The following is a 23,271-nucleotide window of genomic DNA, read 5'->3' as shown; positions in this document are numbered from 1 at the left end:
ATCAAGAAAGATATTTGCAAAGTGTTTATCTAAATGGCTTCTAAATAACAATCGAAGTGAACAAGAAGATCGTCAACTTTCTTGATGTAATATTGAATCTGAATAAAAGAACTTACAAGCCCCATGCAAAGCCCAACAACACAACGCTCTATGTATATAGGTGCAAAATTCTCGCAGTAAAGCACTATTTAAGCAATAGTGAAAATCATTCCTGAAAAAACTCTGGCCTGTACGGGATTTGAACCACTGACCTCAAACCACAACGCTCTATGTCCATCGTGAAAGTAATCACCCAGATTCCATCATAGAGAACATTCCCCTACCGATCAACAAAAGGCTCAGCGAAATGTAGTCAAAGAAAGAATCCTTCGACAAAGCGACCCCGATGCATGAATAAGCGTTACAAACAAGCGGCTACGAACACCAATTGAAATTCGAGGCACCAACCAACGACCACACACGCAGCTAGAACAGAAATAAACGTAGAAACATAACGAAGTATAACGCACCCTTTAGTAAGTACGTAGCTGCTAATATGGGAAAAAACTGTTTACGCATCGTAAACGAATCATTCACAGCAGAACACAATTGAGAAAAATCTTCAACAAGAACACTTTGAAAGTGAGCTATTTGTGCATGCCAAATTTAGAAAGAGAATCAGCGCCCACAACAAGCCCATCCTTGAGAATTCCCAATTACAAGGAAGGTCATGCAATTGCAGAGACAGACACACTTGCCCGTTAAGAGGTAAATGCCTTACCCAAAATGTGATATACTGAGCCACAGTTGAAAACCGTAAGGGAAACGAAACATATATCGAACTTACTTTTTAAAAAAAGATTCCGCAACCTCACGCCGTCATTTGAAAACGAAAACAAAAAGAACGCAACTGAGTTAAGTAAATACATCTGGTCTATAAACGATACATGCCTGTTTCGTTGTGTACTCTGTTAGTGAAGAATGCAGTGAAATTGTAGTGATCTTTCCGAGTAAATTTCAACCACATGTATCGCCCACTGGATCGCACTACTCCAGTTCCGTAATCTCCACAGAATTCACCAAGAAGATTGGCTGATTGATTACTGCCATCCCGGACCTCTAGGGAAAACTCCGCTAAACATAGTCCCGGGATCAGATTGCGCATAGTAAAGTTTAGTTCCACATAATGTCCTGGTGGAGCAGAAAGAACTTGTTTTTCACCAAACTCTTGGACTTTTTCCCATCCTTGTGCTTGCCTAGCGTACTCCAACAAACCTGCAATAACGGCAACAAGTCAATTAGTTTGGTTACAATTGATGGTTATCGTAAAAAAGAATCGAAATGGTGTAGAAAGACCAAGAAAAAGAAAGAATGTGTTAGTGTACAAAACAAGGCCTTGCATACAGATAGAGCTCTTTCTTCCAAGCACAATTACTCCTTTCATTAGATGTTACAGACTATTTGAAAAATCTTAAATAAAAACACACTTCACTTTATTTTATACTCCGCGCACGAGAGAGAGAAGCGGTACCCAAAGCTCAACCTCTGCTCGAGCCAGGACAAAGCTAATGACGATTTCAAAAAAATCAAGGTAAATTGAATTTCAAAAAACCCAAATATTCCTCTGCCGAATAATATTTACAGTAAGAAAAAGCAAATGCAAATGCGAAAAAAAAAAATTAACGTAGACGCTTTATAAACTATCTGGCTCAATAACGCAACAGACATCAGGGCTGGGGCTCACCAAGCTTGGGATAGAGCCATTGCATCAGCGAGTCTCCGATTCCAAATAAAAAAACTTGCAATCAATATAGAATTTAATCCGCAGATGTGGTTTCCGGTGAAAAAGGTGTATAGAGGATATTGAAGCAAATTGGTTTACTACTGGCTTTTAAGTGTAAATTATATTTCATTGAAATGATTTTGTTGAATTTGAATGAATTTTATTGAACGTGGATTTAATCTCACAAAAATGAAGGCGTCCGCAAGACATACAGCAGATCCTTATTTGGACTTCGATGGGACTCTACTGAAGTGCACCCCATTTCACAAGCCTGGTTTAAGTTACATTACATGCTTATCTTTAAGCCGATGCCATCTTCGTTCACCCTCTAACTCTTCATTGCCATCCTTGGACGGATATCCCATTCATTATCTCCATTCCCTTCCTTACCGCGCACCCTACCCATGGGGCCTTCTCTCTCTCCCTCCATTAGAAAAAATCGGAGTAGAGAACATAAAGGCATAATTTTACATCTTGTATATAGTGTAAGCTTTCTTACGCTTTTTAATCGATGTTTTGCACATAACTATGAACGTATACAATATTCATTTTTTTCATATTCGTTGTAATTGAATGCTGAAAACCCAGTTCTTGGGAGAGTTTAATAAAGCATTATCGATTATTATTTAAGTGCTTACAGAAAACAAGGATGAAACTCCACTTGGCCATTGAAGATACCATCACAATGTTGTTTGCTACAGAAGTAAAGTTGATATGCTTAATTTTACCTTGATATTTAACATAGATGTCTATCATTTCAGTAGAGATCCGTTGTTAACGTTTTGAACGCAAATTTGAAATTTAATATGGTTACAGTTTAGAAGCAGGAGGGTGGGGGCGTAAGAGGAGGGTGTAGCCCCCAAACAAAAATTTGAGCGTTTGGTTCGGAAAATATCGCTCACGCAGTCTGAAAATTGGCAAAATATTCAATCTCGTGATCATTTCACAAATCCTTCTATCAATATGGCGCTTGGCGAAATGATATGCTTTAAAACTTTTTTAAACAGCTTCCAACCTGTTTTCGAGAAGCTTATAAACTGTAGCAAATCTCCTTTAAACTAGATAGCCAATTTAGGAAATTAGACACGATTTAATTTTTTCTGTTGGAACCCAGTCAAATGCAAAGCTGAAAGTTCTTAGACTGTTCCATATAGAACTGGTTGAAGAGTTCTATCCAGATATTCTTTTAAAATGTGTTGGTTAATTTGCCTCTATCATTCCCAAAGCAATCGGTACTCGTCTCATCGAAGGCTATGATAAGGACTTTGGTTATCCTTTAAAAACATCAGAACTATTTGCTCTGTATTAGAGACAATTCTGACCGTTTCATTTAAATTTAAGGGAAGTTGTCGTCAATTGACTCCCCACGCTTGACGATTTTCTTTATTTTCATCGGGCGCTAGCTTAAATGTTCTAATACTAAAAGCGGAAGTGATATGGTTGTCATCCATCGTTACGTGTACGTGGGTTACTTATCTTGGAACCACTGCATCATTCATGCACCGTAAACCAACATCAAGCCAACAAAGACTTGTAAATATAATTCTGGTAGACTCTGGGACAGCGACTTGCAATTACTTTTTTTTATTATTATTTAAATAGAAAGTGATGTTTATGTATCTTTTTATCTTCGACGAATTGATTGACGTTTGTTTTTCGTAACCATAATTTTACCGGAGTTTGAAAATACTTGCTTGATTTAAGAACATAATGTACAACATTTACTTTTTTAACTCGGTTGTGGTAACTAATTGTATCTAAAAAAATGCCTATTGTTTTGTTCGGTCCACTTCGTAGTCTGGGATCAACATCGAAAGAAGAAGATCATTTTTTATAATAAGGTTTATTCTGGATATTTCATTAATGATTGATCTCGTTTTTCTCGATATTTGTTTCCTTGATGAAGTGTCGATATTGTTGAGAGAGTTAGCCCTTTCTTACCTTCAAAAGGAATATCTGTAACCTTAAAATACAAGACTTATACAAGTACAATTCAGAAAAAAAACTGATGTTGGTATAATGTATTTTGGTTACCCAAAAGTAGCCCGATGTCAGTAAATAACATCTAAAAAAACAGCTTGGACATTTGAATTAAAAGTTATTCACCCCAGAGAAACTTACAATGATGAATTATTAATTCTTAGATCTAGAGCTCATATGACTGACAGATGACTTTTCTGCATTGAGAATTTAAACATAAATTGAATTCGGATCCTGTCTTTTCGTTTTAAGCTTTCATTATTTTGCGATAGCGGAAAGAATGTCAGTATATATGTCAGTGAATAGCAAAACGAAAGAGTATGAGAAGAGGGTCTATGTCTGATTAAAATTCAAAAGGAGGAAGACGAAATGAAAAGAATATATCCAAAGAACAGCTTTTTTGCATTGTTTTAACGTGTGAAGTAAGGAGGCCATCTGTGAAATAATTTGAATGCTTGTTTTCATCTAATAAGGAAGCAATTTTATGCAAACTTCATCTAAGTGGAGTCAGCATTTTTTTTTAATTTTCAAATGAAAATCATTTGCTTTTCATTTTGATTACAAAAAGAAAAAAATCAGGGCTCAAAAGCCAGTTCCTCTGGTACTTTTTCAAAATTCTTGTCTTTTTTCATTATATCCTCAAATACATTTACAAATACAGTCTTTATAGAGCAGATAATGGTTGTTTTCTTCCTTTCTCAACCAAAGTGTCTCAGAAAATGATTAGAGACCATGCAAAGTATCTCCACAAGTAAATTTTGTCAGGTGTAAATCATGCAGGCCATTAAAATGCACATTTCTCTCAATTCTCACTAAAAGACCACTTAACAACGTGTTGAAGTAAGAAACATGAATTTTAATCTGATCATTGAACTTCTAAGTTAGAATTCAGTTACGAAATGAACCCTTGAAAACTTGATTGTTAATTTATGGCGACCGATAACAAATATTTTTTTGATTAAATATTCATTGACATAAATTTCCATAAGCATATTATATTCTTCGTATCAGGCAAAAGCAAGCCCCGCAACAAAGAGAACTTTCTATATTCCATACCTTGTTTGGTGCTTTACATCCTCTTAACAAATAATGGTGCCATTTTATTCCTTTTGAAACGCTGAACAAAACCCAACCGTTGCGCAAATTAAAATATTATATTCATATTGTGTATTTTTGATATGAAGTGGAAAGAATGGATGATGTGGTATGAATTTTCTTTCCTATCAACAAACTGCCTCTCATTTCCCTTGTAGTGTTTTCTAACCTTCAAGGAAAAAAAAAAAAGTTGATGATATTTTTAGAATTTTGAAAGACATAAATTGAAATCCTTGCGTTGTGGATTACTTATCTTTTTATCCACCACTCAGCTAATATTTTTTTCGTTATCTCTGACAAACTGCCTGCTTCTTGTTTTGTTCTGTGACGTAAGTGTTAATTGACTTTTTAATTCGATCAGGTTGATCGTTTTCCAAAATTCTCAACACCATTGTTCTTAACAATACAGCGATGTTAGTGGGGAGAAACGAGATTTTGATGAATTAAATAAAGTTTTATCATGAGTTTATTCAAGTTTCACTCATTTTGTGTTGTCCTTGTTTTGACAGCTAAGTGTAAAATTCACATCTAGAGCATAAGTCACAGATTCATTGTACTCTGGTTAAAAACTGAAAGGAATCAACTTGATTAAACATATAATTAGAATATATCAACAAAGTTGAAATGGTAAATTGGCCACCGTTACGATTATAAAAGCTGACGTTTCGAGCGTTAGCCCTCCGTCGGACCGAATAGAGGAATTGTGGGCTGTGTGTGCTTTTAAAGGCAGAAAATGGAGCTACGTTATCGGTGGGAACATGGCAACGAGAAAAACACGAAATAAATTAGTGGAATGAAAAGCATTAGCGAAAAAAACATACAACGTTTCGATGACTCCATGTCATCATTCTCGAGTGAGAAGAGAGTAAAAATGAATAGCTAATTTATACCGTACGAAGGTGACAAACGTAAAAAGTTAAAAATTTTTTTTAAAAATCTAAATAATTGCGCGTGTTGAGTTCATAAATGTAAATTATTAAATAAATAGTTTCGCGCGTATGAAATCCGATTGTTTGTTCAAAGAGGGCTTCATCTTCTTTATGAAAAGCATTTCATGAACTAAACAGTCCAGTTTTCCGGTGCACTTTTTAAGTACGTTGAAATGCTTGGTCAGGTCGCCGATGGTTTGTAGGCCGTGGTCGTTCTTGAGATGTTTGCCGATGGCCGAATTACGGTGCTCATTGATACGTTGATGTAATTGCCGGCTGGTATACCCGACGTACTCTGCATCACACAGATCACATTTATAATTATATAGAACGCATTGTTGGCTAACTATAGGAGGTTTAGGCTCACGTACTCCGAGATCTTCACAGATTTTGCGACTCTTGAACACGGGATGAAGGGTGTGACCGATTTTGTTGCTTAGATCTGATGATTGCCTTTTTCGATCACACCCTTCATCCCGACCAGACAAAGTCTAAAAAGTGGTCTAACGCATCCGAGCAGTTCAGTGCGAATGTCATCAGAGAGGAACTCGGATCAAAGCTCAAGCAGAAGGCAACCTTGAAAGATGAGATCAACGCGATTTATGACGAAATACGTCTCAACTGCTCGCCGCTCCAATGCATGTACATCGTAAGAACTATAGCAAACCTACGGAAGAAACACATCGAGAGTGTAATGGCCAATCATACCAACAAGATAATAAGGCTATTGAACAAGGATCATGATGTCGACAAGCACATCCACAACATCTCGTCACACAAGCTCTCATTCTTCCAAAAGCTTGTTCTCTCCTGAGGTTTAAAGTTCTCCCTTCCACAACGCATATCTGCCATCGAGATAAAAGCTAGTTTTGAAAAACTCTACTGGAAACTGGAGCGGACACTTGCTGATGACAAGAAAGAGTTAACTGCCGCAGCCCTCCGTTCTATTGCACTTAGTTACATCGAGTGCAAATCACCGAAGCCGTCAAAACCACTTCAAAGGGCTATAAAGCAGTTGAAACGACTTGACAACATCGTCATCACGAAGCCAGATAAAGGTACTGGTGTAGTCATCATTAACAAATCTGATTATATTAGCCTGCTGAGCCAAGCATCTATCAATGATACATCGAAGTTCACACCTGTCAGCCTGCAGAGACCAAAAACGAGAGGCCGCCCAGTAAAGCATTACCACCCTCTAGTGGAGAAGGAAAAGCACCTTGCATCTGTTGTACGGAAGATCTTACTAAAGCAGATTGCCGACTGTGTTTGCCAGGCTGGCTCACGCCTTGCCCATCTTTATGGACTCCCTAAGACACACAAAGAGAATCTATCGATGAGACCTATCCTATCTGTCACCGGCACTTATATCTATGCCCTCGCCAAGTGGCTTGATGACAAACTGAAGCCCCTGTCAAGCAATCGCTACACAATATCAGATACCTTCTCCTTTGCCGATGCGACTCAAAACCTAGTCATCGACGAGAATGACATTCTGGTATCCTATGACGTCACGTCTCTATTCACTAATGTGCCGCTTTAAGAAACGATCGAAATCATCGCTGAGAAGGCGTTCGCTGACAACTGGTTTAATACTACACACGACCTCAGCATTACAAAGCCTGAACTGGTTCAACTTCTAGAAGTTGCAACTATGAATCAACTATTCCAATTTGATGGCAATCTTTACGAGCAGATCGACGGTGTGGCCATGGGTTCTCCATTGGGCCCACTTATGGCAAACGCATTTCTCTGTTCTATCGTAGAGAAACTAGATCAAGACAACAAGCTCCCTGAATTTTACAGAAGGTACGTGGATGACACGTTTGCTATTGTCACAAGTGTACCAGCGGCAGAAGATTTATTATCAACGCTAAATAACTGCCATCTGTCCATACACTTCACCATGGAGCTAGCATCTGGAAACAAGTTACCTTTAGTCGGTATGGAAGTGCTCAAGAAAGGCTGTAAACTAGAAACTAGTGTTTATCGGAAACCAACAAACACAGGCCTATTGCTTCATCACCAGATCCACGTCGATAAAAGGTACAAGAAATCACTACTTAAGACCATGTTGAATCGTGCATTCCGCCTGTCGTCCACATGGGAGTCGTTCAAATCTGAATGTGATCATCTAAAGATGATGTTTACAAACCTCAAGTATCCCGACCACCTCATCAATTCCACCATCTCTCACTTTGTCACCTCAGTTAGGTCGGAAAACCCTGGAGTGCAAGCTCAATTAGCCATCAACGAAAATGCTGTTCACCGAGTGGTTTGCCTTTTAAAGATCAAAAGTCAGCTGACGCAGTGAAAAGGCAATTATTAGATCTAAGCAACAAAATCGATCACACCCTTCATCCCGTGTTCAAGAGTCGCAAAATCTGTGAAGATCTCAGAGTACGTGAGCCTAAACCTCCTATAGTTAGCCAACAATGCGTTCTATATAAATATAAATGTGATCTGTGTGATGCAGAGTACGTCGGGTACACCAGCCGGCAATTGCATCAACGTATTAATGAGCACCGTAATCCGGCCATCGGTAAACATCTAAAGAACGACCACGGCCTACAAACCATCGGCGACCTGACCAAGCATTTCAACGTACTTAAAAAGTGCACCGGGAAACTGGACTGTTTAGTTCATGAAATGCTTTTCATAAAGAAGATGAAGCCCTCTTTGAACAAACAATCGGATTCCATACGCGCGAAACTATTTATTTAATAATTTACATTTGTGAACTCAACACGCGCAATTATTTATTTAAATTTTTAAAAAAAATTTTAACTTTTTACGTTTGTCACCTTCGTACGGTATAAATTAGCTATTCATTTTTATTCTCTTCTCACTTGAGAATGATGACATGGAGTCATCGAAACGTTGTGAGTTTTTCTCGCTGTTTATTCTTAAATATCTACGAAAATCTAATGTCATTGGAATGAAAAGCGTTCGTTAATACCTGTGGGATTTAGACTGCCGGTTTGAAAGATGAGCTTTTGTTCAATAGTCTTACGGCTTTACGTGCTACCAAAGTGCAAGGAAAGACCGCAGATTGCCATATGTTGCTTAGAATGATTAGGTAAATTAAAATGTGTAGCGACTGGTTTCGATGTGTCCTTGTCATTCCTCTCCACGTCGCGAAGGTGTTCTCGGAATCGGTCACCTAGTCTTCTGCCTGTTTCGCCGATGAAAATCTTTTTGCAATAAGTGCAAATTGTGCAATAGATTACATTGGTGGAGGTGCACGGGAAGTGATCGGTGATCTTAATGGATCGTTTGGGCCCCGATATTTTCTCAGAGGTGTGAATGAAAGCACACGTTTGGCATCGTGCACGAGCGCATTTAAAAGTACCTGGTTGGGGTTCTGTCCTGGTGTACCGGTTCACAAGGGAATTACCATTGTTCTTTCTTTGTTTAGGAGTTATCGGTTAGCTATTGTGTATTGTTTGGTCTTTTGTATTGGCTCTTGTGAACCGGTACACGAGGACAGAACCCTGGTTGGTCATTAGTCTGAAAAGAACTTCTGACCAAAACATTTCCTATGTTTTTGTCGCGTTTGAATGAAATGAGTGGAGGCTGCGAAAAGATAGTGCTTGTCTCGGGATCGTTTTGAAGTAATTTATAGTTTTTAAGAATGATGATTTAACTGAGTGGTTGTGAGGGTGAAACGTGAGAGTGAATGGAATGCGGTCGGAATCTTCCTTTTGTGACGTTTGTAGTGCTGAATGTCGATCAATAAGTTGGGCGCGGTGGTAACCCGCATAAACGACAGAATCAGGGTAACCACGTTTATCGAAAAACTGGCACATTGACTCTGATTTGAGGTGGAAATCAGAGTCATCACTACATAAACGACGAAGTCTTAAAAACTGAGAAAAAAGAATGGAATTTTTAACGTGAGATGGATGCGAAGACGACTAGAACAAGTAATTATGCGAGTCTGTAGGTTTGTAATATACACTTGTGCATAAACCGTTGCATTCAATTGAAACTTTGAAGTCTAAAAAGGATAAAGAATTGTCAGAAATTTCCCAGGTATATTTCAGAGCCGGGTGAAAAGAACTGACTGCGGTTATGAATTGAGTCAGCTCCTCTCTGGTAGAGGAGGTGGCGCCAATACATTCGTCGATGTAGCGACCGTAGAGTTCAGGTTTGGAGCCGTTGTATTGGCTGAAAAATTGGTGTTCGACAAAACATACAAAATGATTGGCAGACCTAGGTCCCATTTTGGTGCCAATGGCTACACCATTGGTTTGTTTGAGAAATTTTTCCCCGAATGAAAAACAATTGAGTGTGAGCAATAGTTCGGCTTAGCGTAGTAGTGTTTCAGATTTAGGTTCCTTAACAGTACGTTGATCAAAAAAATGTTTAAGGGCCAGAAGACCTTCGCCCTTAGGAATGACAGTGTAAAGAGACGTAAACATACTTTGCTGTGGGGAAATATTTTAGAAGCTACGTTGAAGCAGAACACGGAGCATACATTCGTAAACAGGATCGATATCTGTACTTACCGTGTAGATATCTAGCGATAAAAGAAGGAAAGCTCGCCGCCTTTAAATAAAAAGAGCTCCTAATAAAATAACCATGTTATTCATCAATTTTAAAATTCAACGGTAATTCGAAAACGGTCACTACTCGTTCTTGTTGGCAAGAGAACGGCCATTGTTCTTTAAAAGACAGACGTTTCGATCTCTCGCCTATAATTTTGAAATGCATAAGTCGTCTTGTTATATCATTTATGGTTCGAACGTCACAAGAAACTATTAAAAGCGTTTTATAAATTTCAAGACGTAGAAAAGCAGGAGAAATGTTACTGTTGCAATTTTGAGGTCTAACCAGTCTCGTTATTCTCACAGCCAATCAGCTTTAGTCTCTATAACATGTATTGAAGATAGAAGGAGAAATTTCACTTTGCAATAATTGTTTCATGGCACATCTTCAAAGAAATTACAAAAGAAAAAAAGATTTGTATGCATTATGCGCTATCTATACATTCAGGTAAGAAGAATAATAGACTTAGGATATTTTTTTCCCACAGATAGACTGCTTTAGTTTCTTTTCGTCTGTTGTTTTACAATTTCTTAATGAGTGGTAAACTTTTATTTTTTGATAACTGTATGTCCGTTACACTGTGAATATCATTGTTTTATAGTTTACAAACTGACTGCTTCGTGTCTAATTTTCGTTCATTTGACTTTCAAATTTACGTCAAACTTGGAAAAACGCACAAGAAACATATTTCCTTTTCGGTAAAATTTGCATTTCCATTGAAAAGTATCATCACAAACACACATTCTTATATGGCGAAGAATTCGGACCCTTTTCTATGTAGATCATTACCCTTAACTTTTACTATTTCTTTTGCTGAAAATATACCGGCTTTGGTGAGGTAAACTTTAATTCTGAGAAATAATAAAAAGTGATGAAACAAAATATTCATGTTTCAGTTATTCCGTGTCTCTGTTTCGCAGAAAACGACGGCGTAAAATGCATCAAAGGAATATCATGAGAATCACAAACACTAAGAAAAAAATGCAAACCATGCGGGAGATAGAATAGTTCGGAATAAATATTGTGATAAATTTATCAAAAGCATCCACATCCAAAGAAGATTATTTGTCATCAACCAAAAGAATGCCTATTGCTTTCAAATCTAATTTTTCTCAAGTATCGGGAGCCAGAGGTAATTGAATTAAACTAATATATAGGAAAATAACTGAAAGTAACAAAGCTCTTATGTTAAGTACCTGAATGTTGATTGTCCCTTTACTCTGTTAGAAACTGATCGCATTTATCCGCATAAGCAGAAGAGAATTAATCCACGCAAAGGGAAAGATTTTTACAGCTGTTGTTAATTGTTGTTTTAAATAAATACAAAGCTAAAGGACAAAAATTTTCATCACTTATTTCGTTCCATTCGTTCAAGCCACGCGTCCATCTTAAAGAATGAAACTAAGTCGTTGTTTAGTTTTCTTCATTTTTTAATTTATTTTCTTTTTTCATAACTGCTTATCATTTTCATTATCGTATTTGACTTGCAAATTCAAATTATGTCAAATTTTCTTAACCGTAAATATTTATTTTCCGTTTTTATGAAATATAACTTATTTTATCTATTTATTTATTTCATTTTTGAGTCTGGAATTTAAAACTACTGATGTCACCCCATACTTTAAAGGATGTTCCTATGTTATATTAAATGTCGCTCAAAAACGAAAACTTGACTTCCGCGGTTGAATAAGTCTGTATTGAAAACGACTTGTCAGTGGAAAATAAATATGTTATTTGCTGGCAGTGAGGTTCTTATAGAAACGAATGCGATGTACAGACAGCATTTACAAGTCTGAATCGGAGTTTTCCATGCTACGCTTCATCCTTCCTTTGTGCAATTTTTCACTACCTACGATTGGTCATAAATTGGTTTATTACCGGCGGGGGAGCGTTTTTACCACCCGGATGGTTCTTAATTAGTAGCCCCGTCATGGGTCATTGAAACGTATTCCCGTCCGTTGTCACCTAACAAGAACTTGAAACTTTGCTTCGTCAACTGTCGTAGACCTTCGCGTCCTCGACGACACCAGCACAAGGTTATATGAAGCCAGATATTCCATAGAAGATCCCAAGGATTGTCTCTCCGGATTTTATATGACGACTTCATCTTTTGGAGGTCTGCTACTAGAGTTCAAGGTTTGTGTTTTGCGTTTTCTTTGTTCTCGCGCTTGTTTAGTTTTATCTGACTCTGAAGGAGCCTGTTTGTCGCTTTGAAATCGAGAGATGACAAAACGCGGAGCCCTACTCCATGGAGTACCCTTTGGATGGAGTATCCCTAAAAGGTATGTAGTGGCCAGACAAAATACTTTATAAACATGGTAAATCGTTTAGCTGTAGATATCTTAATGTATTTAGAGCTTCCCAGCTCTATGATTTTCACAGTTTGACATAGTCCACGAACTGACCATCATCTTGAATTTAACATTAAACTGCTGGCCACTTCAAACGGAAGGCTTAAAGGCTGGTTTTCATTAGCGACGAAGTCGGAGTCGGAGTCGTAGTCGGAGTCGTAAGAGCGCTTATGACCTAGTGAAAATCGAAAAACGGAGTCGTAAGCGGAGTCATAAGCTCGACGGAATCGAAGCCAGAAGAATCAGAACGTTTCCATTTTCTTCCGATTCCGCTTATGACTCCGTCGCTTACGATCTAGTGAAAACCGCATTGTCGGAGTCGGAAGCGGAAGCGGAAGAATAAACCAATCACAATGCTCAATTCCAGGCCTGCGAAGGTACAAATTTGGCGCCAAAGACAACATGGCGGACGAAGAGCAACTTTTGCTCTTATTAATCATTATTTTGCGCAGGCAGAGACAATGCAGGAATAATATCTTTCGAAAGAGAAAGAAATTTTGAGTTCGTGATATCTATCGACGTCGAGCAGCTTAGGAAGAGTATGCTAACCCCGTGAGCGAACTACGACTTGGTGATCGTGAATTGTACTTTCGGTAGATTCACTTTTTCGAGTATTTTAACTTTTAATTTCGTAATTTTACAGTCAAGCTCACACGTTTAAATTTTTTACGGCTATTTGTGCATTTTGGAAAGATGGAATCGAGCATTGTGATTGGCTTATTCTTCCGCTTCTACTTCGGACTCCGACAATGCAGTTTTCACTGGATCGTAATCGACGGAGTCATAGGCAGAGTCGGCGTTCTGCTTCCGACTCCGTCGGTTTGATTTTCACCAGATCATATCGCTCCACGCTTCTGATTACGACTCCGACTACGACTCCGTCGCAAGTGAAAACCAGCCTTAAATGTAATCCATGAACATTTTCTTTGATAGACCGAGTACCATCTATATTTATGATCTTCAAGAGGCCAAAAGTACAGTCATCCTTCATTTGGCAGCGAGTATTTCGTCTTTCAAAATACCTGTTCAGGTAGGGCGTCTCTAAGAGGTGTGGTGTTCAATCTATTAACAAAAGGCCTCATGGGTTTCTCAATTGTGTGAAGCGATGAAGATAAAAGCCAGGACTTGAAAAAATTAATTACTGTGTTTGAACTTCCACTTCTCTTCGCCCTTCTATTTGTAGCGTAATAAAATTGAGATATGCAAAGAAACAAAAAATAAAAACACCGATGGGTCAGAATAATCCGATTGGGCAGTTGATTTGGAAAATGTAGTAGGTTTAAATATTTTACCTCGTGCAGACCTCGAAACAGTGGGTTTTTGTTCATGATATGGAGTTTTTTTTTTTTTTATCTTCCGGTCAAATGACTCATTACACAGCGCTAAAACCAAAATGGAGGAACCTGTTAGACTGAGAGCCCCCTACCCCCCAAAAAATTGGGATGTATAGAACTGTAACAATCAGAGAGCGGGAGAGCTCAAAATTTATTTACTAAAAACATGTATATCTATACGATTTACCATGTATATGAAGTATTTTAATCGACCAATACATGATTTTTAGGTGTACTCCATTTAGGTACTCCACGGGGTACTCCATGGAGTAGGGCTCCGCGTTTTGTCATCCCCCCCTGGAAATCTGTGCCTTTTGAAATGGAGATATCCCCTGTTAAATGGCGGGTTGCTGAGGTATCTTTCAATTGTACTTCGCAATCCGAGAAGGGATGACCTTGAATACAATGCACCATCTTTTGTTCGTGCTTCTGTGTAAAAATTAGCGGAGATTTAGGTCAAGCTCTTTGTTGTTCATTTCGTGGAGGTTCTTGGCCACTTTTTTTTTCACTGCACCAAGCTTTTAAAAATCGACAAAAACGGATATCACTTGGAAAAAAAAAATTTTATCTGTGTTTTGATGTTTATCAGTGTGAGAGGAAGTTGTAGTTGTTGGTTAGAAACGTGTGTGTGCTAACCAATTTTGAAATTATCCACTTTCATTGATTGCCTTTTTGGCGAGAAGATCAAGCGAATGTGCGCCCACTCTATTCGAGGTTTTCATATTGTATTTATTATATTTTTGCAACAAAAAAACTCACCTTCGGAAACTCGGATAGCCCATTTAGCGGATTGTTTGGTTTTCTTTGTTTCTGCTCTTGTAATATGTCGTCTATTGCGGCACTTGACATGTTTTCAAATCTTTACTTGTTGAGTTACCGCCTCGCTCAATGTTTTCATAACTAACTAACGGGTAGGTCGCACTATTATTGACAGTAGCCTCTAAATCGATCGACGCTAATAGCTCGTTTCTCTTTGTCTTCTAGGTCGTAAAGGACATCTGGGTCGAATAAAAACCCAAGAGAAAAATTTGGGATTGGGTCCGCCATGTTACAAACTGGCAGATAGCTCCACAGCTTTAACTCCATGTTCTCTTTCAACAATAGGGTGTTTCTGTCTAGGAACTATCGGCAGATAGTTGCCCCGCGGAAATTTGATGTTCGTAAAACAAATATTTGCCCGAGAAGCGAAGCATCGAGGGCAAATATGCTAGTTTTAAGAACATCAAATTTCCAAGGGGCAACTATTAGACCGATATTTCCGAGACGTAAGCACTCTATTGTCTTTATTTTTCACCACTAAATTTTCCTTCGCCCCCCAGTTGAAAAATAGTCAAAAACCACTAAATGTAGATCGATCAAATGTTCTTTCATGCGTACAGCCTGTCACAAATGTCAATAATTCGTAACCGTACTGTTTACTGTTTAATGTTCACAGTTTACTGTTTACTGTTTTATTATTATTTCATGGAACATTAAAAGTCAATTTACACAACCTGCATATAGCATTAGTTAGTCTTGGCGGGTATTAGTAGTAAATAAGTAAATACTACACATTGTAAGCTAAAGAGATTTAATTACTACTACAATATTACTGCAGTTATAAGCTTTTCATTAGTTTACTATATTATGAGTTCAAAGATACGTACAGTTGTCATACAAATTAAATACAATAAAATTACTAGTAAGTTAAAACAAGTCAAGACATTTAAACAAGACATTGTACTCGTACATTGGCTAAATGATACGTTATACCTGTCAGAATTGACAAGTCACTGTTTTTCCGATCTGCCTAAATTCGCGGCCGTCAAACCATTCAAAATTTTTCACGGATGAGTACTATCAATCCGGGTATTTTCTGCGGACGAGCAGTAAGGGCGGATAGCGTCACGTGATCAATTTAAACCAATAACAATCGGAGAAAATATAGTGGTGAACTATACCTACATAACATACATAAGCTTTATTCGTACACGGTATCAGTTTCATATAATATATGCTCTTCCATCGAGCCGTGTGTAACTTAAATATGCAAATAATCATTCATAAGCATTCTAAAACGAACACTATTTCTACTAATTAATATAATTATACAACTTATGCTAATACTAATATTCCAATGCTATCCTTGGGTTTCACCCGCGTGACCAATACCTTAGCAACGGTTACTATCCGCCATCTTGGTGTCCCTCGAGCGTAAACAAACCGTATCTAACGAAGAGTTCATGTGAGAAAGAAGGGATGGTTTTATGCATTGTTGTTGGCTGTTCGAGCAAAAGTGGAAAGCATAAAGACTAAGGATTTTTTCGTATAATAATTTAATAATTTTATTATTTCTATAGCGCAAAATTCATTGGATATATGATCTAATGCGCTATACCTAAGATCATTACAAATCAAGGGGAAGGACAGGAGGAACTAGAAGTTGTTGTATGGTTCGAGGCTTGCGGCTGTTGTAGATCCTCGATTTTTTGGTCGAGCTTTTCTTTGAGCTTCTTAGCCGATGAGAAATCGATGTCTTTAGCCCTCGCAATTACGGCACTTCATTGACCTATGTCGGCAAAATCCATGAGCATTTTACCTGAGTGCAAGCAAGCTTGGGGTGTCACGAAAACTCACACCCCGAAAACTCAGACCTCAGACCCCGAAAACTCAGACCCCTCGAAAATTCAAGAGATAAACTCGACTCATGATCACTCCTGGTAATGCCACGTGTATTTTGACGTTTTGGGTCCTGATCCAACTGAAGCAGCAAAAACAAGGCCGCAAGTTGCACGTTTCGCAAAATCGTCCGATGGTTGAGCATTAAAACATTTTAGAGTGACACAAGACCTCATTTTGCTTAAATTTCCTCCATTTTCCCGTTAATTTTGAGCTTTTCATTCACAGTTAACTGGATCAAATGCGCTCGCTCCAACACCAAAGTATTCAAATGTGGCGTGATTTTGACGAGCCGAAAGGGACATTTGTTTACTTTTCTGTACTTCGTCGCACAGATCCTTGTTGTCGCTCTGTTAAAATTCTTAAATATTTCGCGATAATAATGGATACAAACAGAGACTCGGCCCGCCAGTCCCAAAACGAAGACAATTTTGCGACCCTTGGGCTAGAGTTCTTAAATGAGGTAGAAAGAGAAAAACAACGGGAAAGAAGACTCGGCATCAGCGCTGTCACGATTCGCTTCACTGAAGAATCACTCTTGATATTGTTGTCCGTCTTTCGCGTCGGATTTGTTGCATTATTCTACCGGTTATGTTATAAAACAATTGGTTCATGCTTTAGGCTATGCACTATCGAACTATGGAGCACTTCGGAACCTTGGAGAACACTTCGAGGGATCTGAGTTTTCGGTGTCTGAGTTTTCGTGACACCCAGCGAGCTTGCCATGAATTCGAGTAGTTGCCTCTAATATAAAACAAAACAATCACGATATGTGAGCATGACTCAGCCAGTCCAGCTTTGCATCCCAAGCAATGGGCTGACAAAATAGTCCCATTGTTTTCGGAAATGACCCAAATGTTCACAAAAGGATCATTCATATGCTGTGAATGCCAAACTCGTGCTCCCACGACATACTTGCCGGCGATTACTTTGCCTACAACTAAGGTTACAGATCCCGACACCATTTGATTAAACGCCTCTAGACTCTTGAACGCCTTGAACTGCTTCTTGGTGTAGAAGCTGGTCTCAAGAACGAGGTAACTCAGCAAATCCGACACTTCCACAAGAGGCAAGCATTTTGGACTGAACTTCTCGGCTGTTACGCTTGCAGGGTCAACCGCGATGACCGAGATCTTTTTTAAACATCTTTCCTTCCAACTCTCTAAGCTTTCGGCATACTCAGAGAGCACTGGGATACCTTAAGATGAATGCCAGATACTTTTATCGCTTTTTTCTTTCTGGATATTCATGTAGTTGGCGAAATAATACGGCGATAAGAGAGAGGGCTTCACTATAGAAATCGACTAATTATGCATAAATTTGACACCCGAGGGACACCAACATGGCGGATACTAACTTCAGCAAAGCTTGTGACGTCACCTGAAACCCAAGAATATACCAACAGCAATACTAAAACTAAAAACTAATACTACAACTTGTCACACAATAAGAGCTATTAAATCCTAAAATAAAAAGATCTTTAAGATTATGACAAAAAGCAATTGCTATGTCAGCAGGGATTCTTTGAAGGCAGTAACAGTCGGGTCTGGGTTTTGCTAGTAGTTGAGAGGCTGTTCCATAGTGTAGCACCTCGATAGTGCAGGCTAAGTTTTCCGGCTTCAGAGAGTGGTCTAGGAGTAAAGAGATTATGAGCCGAGTCCCTCAAATTATAGGTATAGACTTGCGATACTATTTGAAAAAGATTATGAAGGCGAAGTGGAAAGTGATTATTGACCACCTTTTACATAGCAATCGCTAGCTGTTTAGTTCGCCTTTCTTCAAGTGTATCTCTGCCAAGGTCATGTAATAAACAAGAAGATGGCGTCATATAATCAGAATTGGTTATTATACGAGCAGCCCTATTTTGTAGCTTCTGGAGTCTCTCAGATTGGCATTTTCCGATACAACCCCATACTGGGCTACAATAGTCGAAAAAAGGAACAACCAGGGCATGGCCCCCTCTACTAACTATGTACGTGTTAGTCATGTTAATTAAGGTTTAGAATTGCCAGGCCAGCTGATACTTTTTTAACAATCTGATCAATTTGAGAGTGCCACGTTCTCGACCCCTAGGTATCTGTGCGTTCTGACTCTATCCATAGAATGTCCATTTATTCTTACCTCAGGTTGATGATCTAGATGTGTGATCTTCTATTGAGTAGCAATAATGGAATATTTAGTTTTCTTCACATTAAGACTAAGTTTATATGCTTGGAGCCAAGACTGGATTTTTGTTTAGATCACTGTTCAGCTTTATTTGTAGATCAGTAGGATCATGAGCAGTAAGGGGAAGACAAGTAACATCAGCATACAGTCTTGGTGTTGAGGATAGACTACTCGCGAGAAGATCATTTGTATAAATCAAGAATAATATAGGTCCCAGGATGAAACTTTGAGGGACACCACACACAGTGGAGCCGTAATCACAAAGAGAACCATTAACATAAGTTCTTTGCTTACGATCAGTCAGATATGATTGAAACCATTTTAATTCTATGGAGTCAACCGCATAGAAATTGAGCTTTTTCAGAAGCAGTATTTCATGATCAACAGTATCGAAAGCTTTTTTGAGATCGAGAAAAAGAACTCCATTTAGTAAGCCATTGTCCATATTAGAAAACCAATCATTGGTTATATCTAGAGGGGCAGTCAAAGTGGAATAACAAGGTCGAAATCCCGACTGAGCATCAGTAGGTAAATCATGCCTCATTAAAAAATAATATAACTGGTTGAAGACTACTCTCTCAATAATTTGGATATATCAACAAAGTTGAAATGGTAAATTGGCCGACGTAACGATTACAAAAGCTGACGTTCCGAGCGTTAGCCCTTCGTCGGAGCGAAGGGCTAACGCTCGAAACGTCAGCTTTTGTAATCGTTACGGTGGCCAATTTACCATTTCAACTTTGCTGATATATCCAAATTATTTCGTTACCCCCACCGACGCGGCCCTAAACAGTTTCTTTCGAAACTATCAGCCTTTACTCTCTCAGTAAGTTTACTGACAATCGGCAAGAAAGATATAGGTCTATAATTATTTGGATTAGTTTTCATAGGAGTGACTCTGGCTACCTTCCAATCATCAGGAAAAATACCGGTAGTTAAAGATCTATTTATGATGTAGGTCAAGGATGAAGAACTATAAACTCTAATAGAGCACGCCCTTCCAACCAATGACAGCGCGCTTTATATCTGAACTTTAATAGAGACTCATATCTACTCGCCAAAAAATTGCTCAGTTTATGGAGGATCTGGCCTTAATTACAGCCCTAACTTATGGGATTCCTTGTCACCTTTTCTCTTTTCAATCACCAATCGAGTTAATCGAGTTACTTTCTAGTGTCCGCGCCGATTACTCCAGGAGTGATCCACGAGCTTCAAGCGTTGCGCATGAAAAGTTGCGGAAAGGAGGGGAAGTAGAACCGTGCTATAGCCATCTGCAGGTGAATAAGGGGCTTCACTGTAACTCCATATAATATTGAACAGTTTACAGTTTTATCATTTCCTTTTATTTTTCTTGCTCGACTTTGTTTCAGGCTTGCCAGATTCCTTAGATGCCTTTCTATACAGATAGTACAAAATCATTCCAGCCAGGACCGGCCAAAATCCTATTTGCAGAAGTAAATTTGGATCGAACAGCGACTTCCTCTTAAGAGACATGAGCTCGGTTGTAAAAATCAGTACAGAGTTGGCTATGTGTGAATAAAACAAAAATAGGAAAATGTTAGGATTTTCTGTTAATTCAATAACGTACTGTAATATAATAATAGTATCATGATTAGCGTGTAGATTTCGGTATAATTTAACTCATACTATTCTAAAACAAGGTCTATGTCTCAAACGCGATCAACTGCTTCCGCCATTGCTTTCTTTATATCCAAGAACTGCACGCGTAATAAACAATGGGGCTGTGCGGAAATCTTGCCGAGAGAGCAAAAATATAAGGCTTCTTGACCATTCTCTGTCTATGTTATAATGAGAAGATAGGATTTTTTTCCCTTTTTGGCCTTTTTTTCCTCTTTTTCCTCTTTTTTCCACATACTCAACACATATCCCGTTCGTGGTTCGTCAGTGACAAACTAAAGTAAGTTATAGATTGCAATATGAAATTTACGAATTGCACTCGCTCAGAATCAGATAAACAAACAATGCTAAGTTATACAATATTCCGAAAAACACTAACTTCGTTGATCTTCCACAATTGTTTCATGAAACTACCAAATCAAAGAAAACATGAGCATTTTCAACCCATGATAAGTTTTCTAAGTAATGTGTACCAAAGAAGTACCAAAGAGAGTTGAAAAGTGAATTTAATGATAAATATAATAAATAATAATAAATAAATGATCCCACAAACTACTTTTCCATTTGGTGATTAATGGCCATTCAGGTTTTGAAAAGTTTTAAAATTTCGTTTGCCTAAGTGCAATTAAAAGAAAACCTCCAGAAAAACACTTGTGCCATAAATCAGGACTTACACACGTGCTCAGGAGATTTTCTGTCCTTATTGACCACCTTATGCCTTCCATGGTCATAAATATAATCAATATTTACTCACGAGGAATAACATTCTGAATTCCACGAGCTCCATACCCTAGGTGAGAAGGGATGATCAGTTTTCTTTTTTCTCTGCAAAATAAAAAGAACAGAAGTGTATACTATTGCAAAAAAGTCTGAGCACTGCTTCTGTAAACTCACTGCAGGGGCCCCCAAAAATGGTGACCCGAAAAGGGATTTTGAACTTATTTGTAGACTATACAAAAAGAAAAGGAGGGAGAGAAAGTCATTTATAGTAAGGCTGTTAGGTTCAAAGTGAGTTTGAGTAGCAGCTGCTAGTTGCCAATCTTATTATCAGTTATGTTTGCAAATAGTTTATTTCAAATGAATAGAACTTGAAAATAGTACCCACCAGGAGCCACTAATGGCTCCTGTACCCATCTTCAGGCACAATTTTTTGCACCCCAATTTGTTGTTTATAGAAGTAAAATTTTACGTCACTATTTTTCTTTCACTTCAGGAAATTCTGCAAAGCTCCAGTCTAGAACAAGTCTACTGCTTAATGGTACTGTCTGCTGAAAAAAGAAAATCTTCCAACTTTGTTATTGTTGTTGTTTTAATTACATAGCGTTTCTAAAACTTACCCAATGCACATTCCTTTTATACCCATCTCCCAACCTGTTAAAAAATAAATAAATAAATAAATAAATACATTGAACAGATAAAGAAATACCAGTGAGTGATAAAGTTAAAGTGGCAGTTACTCATCAACTGGTGAGCTTTCTGGTATTGTTTACATGAGGACAAGAATGGGGAAATCTTAAAAGAGCTTTAACTAGTGGATTCTAACCAGACAGTAGAAGAGGTTATAATAATGGAAGTTATCTCTGCCTGCACTTTTACCACAGTAAATACAATTTACTTTTTATTTTAAATGATGCTCACCAGGCCAGGTTTGATATCACAAAGGGTCCTAATGTAGTCAAATTAACTAGCACACTTGAATGAATTAAGATACACTGAAACCTTTAAATTATTGAAAAATAGGTACCCAATGTGTAAATGGTTGAACATGCAACAACTGGACCAGATTGGTAATTTGAGGTGGTTTTAAATTCAAACCTGGGCACCAAAAATGGAAAAGCTTGAGGGGCAAATGACTGGTAGACTAACCTCTATCAATATCATTTAAAATTTAACTGTAACAACAGCATTCAAGTAATTTCAATGGTGCAGAATAAATTACATTCATTTGTTAACAAACTGACAATTCAAGGGTTAAATAGTCTCCTTCACAGCCGTTGTTTGGGCTCGTCATGCAACGTTCCCTTCCCCACCAACCGTTGGTGGGAGAGGGAGAGTTGCGTGACGAGCCCAAACAACAGCTGCGAAGGAGACTAAGGGTCAAACAAATGTAATCAAAGTTACTTTAAGTTAGTCCCAGTATATTTGGCTAATTGGCTTACTAGACTGGAATCTTCAATTAGAAAAGAGACATCTTGCAAGCATCAAACATGCATGCAGACCGCCTTTCGGTTAGCTAAATTGGTAGAGTGCCGGACTGTTGTGCGGGAGGTCGTGACTTTAAATCCAGCCGGACCAACACTCAGGGTCTTTAAATAACTGAGAAGAGAGTGTTGCCTTTGTAATAATATCTGCAAATGGTTAGACTTTCTAGTCTTCTCGGATAGGGAAGATAAATGGCGGTCCCATCTCACAAGCCCTTGTATGTGATAAAAAAATTTGTGGGACATTAAAGAACCCACACACTGTTCGAAAAGAGTAGGGCACATAGTGCCCAGTGTTGTGGTCTATCTTTGTGTAGTGTCTATCAAATTGATGGGGGGCACTCAGCGTCTTTGAATATTGTATAGAAAAGGTGCAATATAAATAAGGAATTCATTCATTCATTCATGCAGAGCAACCCACTAGATAATAATGTCAAAAAAAAAATGGATACTAAAAAGGAAATACCTCTCAGACACATTTTGCATAATTATTTATAGTGTTTCTTCAAAAATGTACAATGTAACCTGCATACTAAAATATCTAAATTCACCCTGTACATTAGGGGATCCATTGGGGGGGGGGGGCAGAGAAGAAAGACTTTACGT

The 23,271-nt window shown here is 38.2% G+C and overlaps 2 protein-coding genes across 5 annotated transcripts in view; both read right to left on the bottom strand.

The window, feature by feature from the left end:
- Positions 1-913: 913 nt before the first annotated feature.
- On the bottom strand, positions 914-13,029 carry LOC148739794 (neuropilin and tolloid-like protein 2). The gene is made up of 3 exons (XM_088749569.1): positions 11,514-13,029; positions 2,401-2,457; positions 914-1,254 (listed from the first exon to the last, which is right to left on the bottom strand). Exons 2-3 carry the CDS (start codon positions 2,441-2,443, stop codon positions 914-916), a joined length of 384 nt encoding a protein of 127 aa, XP_088605695.1. The 5' UTR covers positions 2,444-2,457; positions 11,514-13,029.
- A 3,271-nt stretch (positions 13,030-16,300) lies between these two features.
- LOC111347267 (FK506-binding protein 2-like) overlaps positions 16,301-23,271 on the bottom strand; it is a 70,418-nt gene continuing 63,447 nt past the window's right edge. For all 4 annotated transcript variants that reach the window (XM_088750088.1, XM_088750086.1, XM_088750087.1 and 1 more), the window contains 3 exons: positions 21,802-21,835; positions 21,219-21,289; positions 16,301-20,352 (listed from right to left, as the gene is read on the bottom strand). In XM_088750088.1, the coding sequence (XP_088606214.1) occupies positions 20,159-20,352; positions 21,219-21,289; positions 21,802-21,835 (299 nt within the window). In that variant the 3' untranslated portion in view covers positions 16,301-20,158. The remainder of the gene's footprint in view (positions 20,353-21,218; positions 21,290-21,801; positions 21,836-23,271) is intronic.

This window comes from Stylophora pistillata, chromosome 2 (genome assembly GCF_964205215.1).
Source record: "Stylophora pistillata chromosome 2, jaStyPist1.2, whole genome shotgun sequence".
Taxonomy (NCBI): Eukaryota; Metazoa; Cnidaria; class Anthozoa; order Scleractinia; family Pocilloporidae; genus Stylophora; species Stylophora pistillata.
This window is presented reverse-complemented; position numbering and strand designations above follow the sequence as displayed.

Coding starts and splice junctions, on each gene's coding strand:
- LOC148739794 (XM_088749569.1), bottom strand. CDS start 2,443: ATGGTATCTTCAATGGCCAAGTGGAGTTTCATCCTTGTTTTCT. Junction 1,255..2,400: donor GAGTTTCATCCTTGTTTTCT/GTAAGCACTTAA, acceptor CCGTTATTGCAG/GTTTGTTGGAGTACGCTAGG.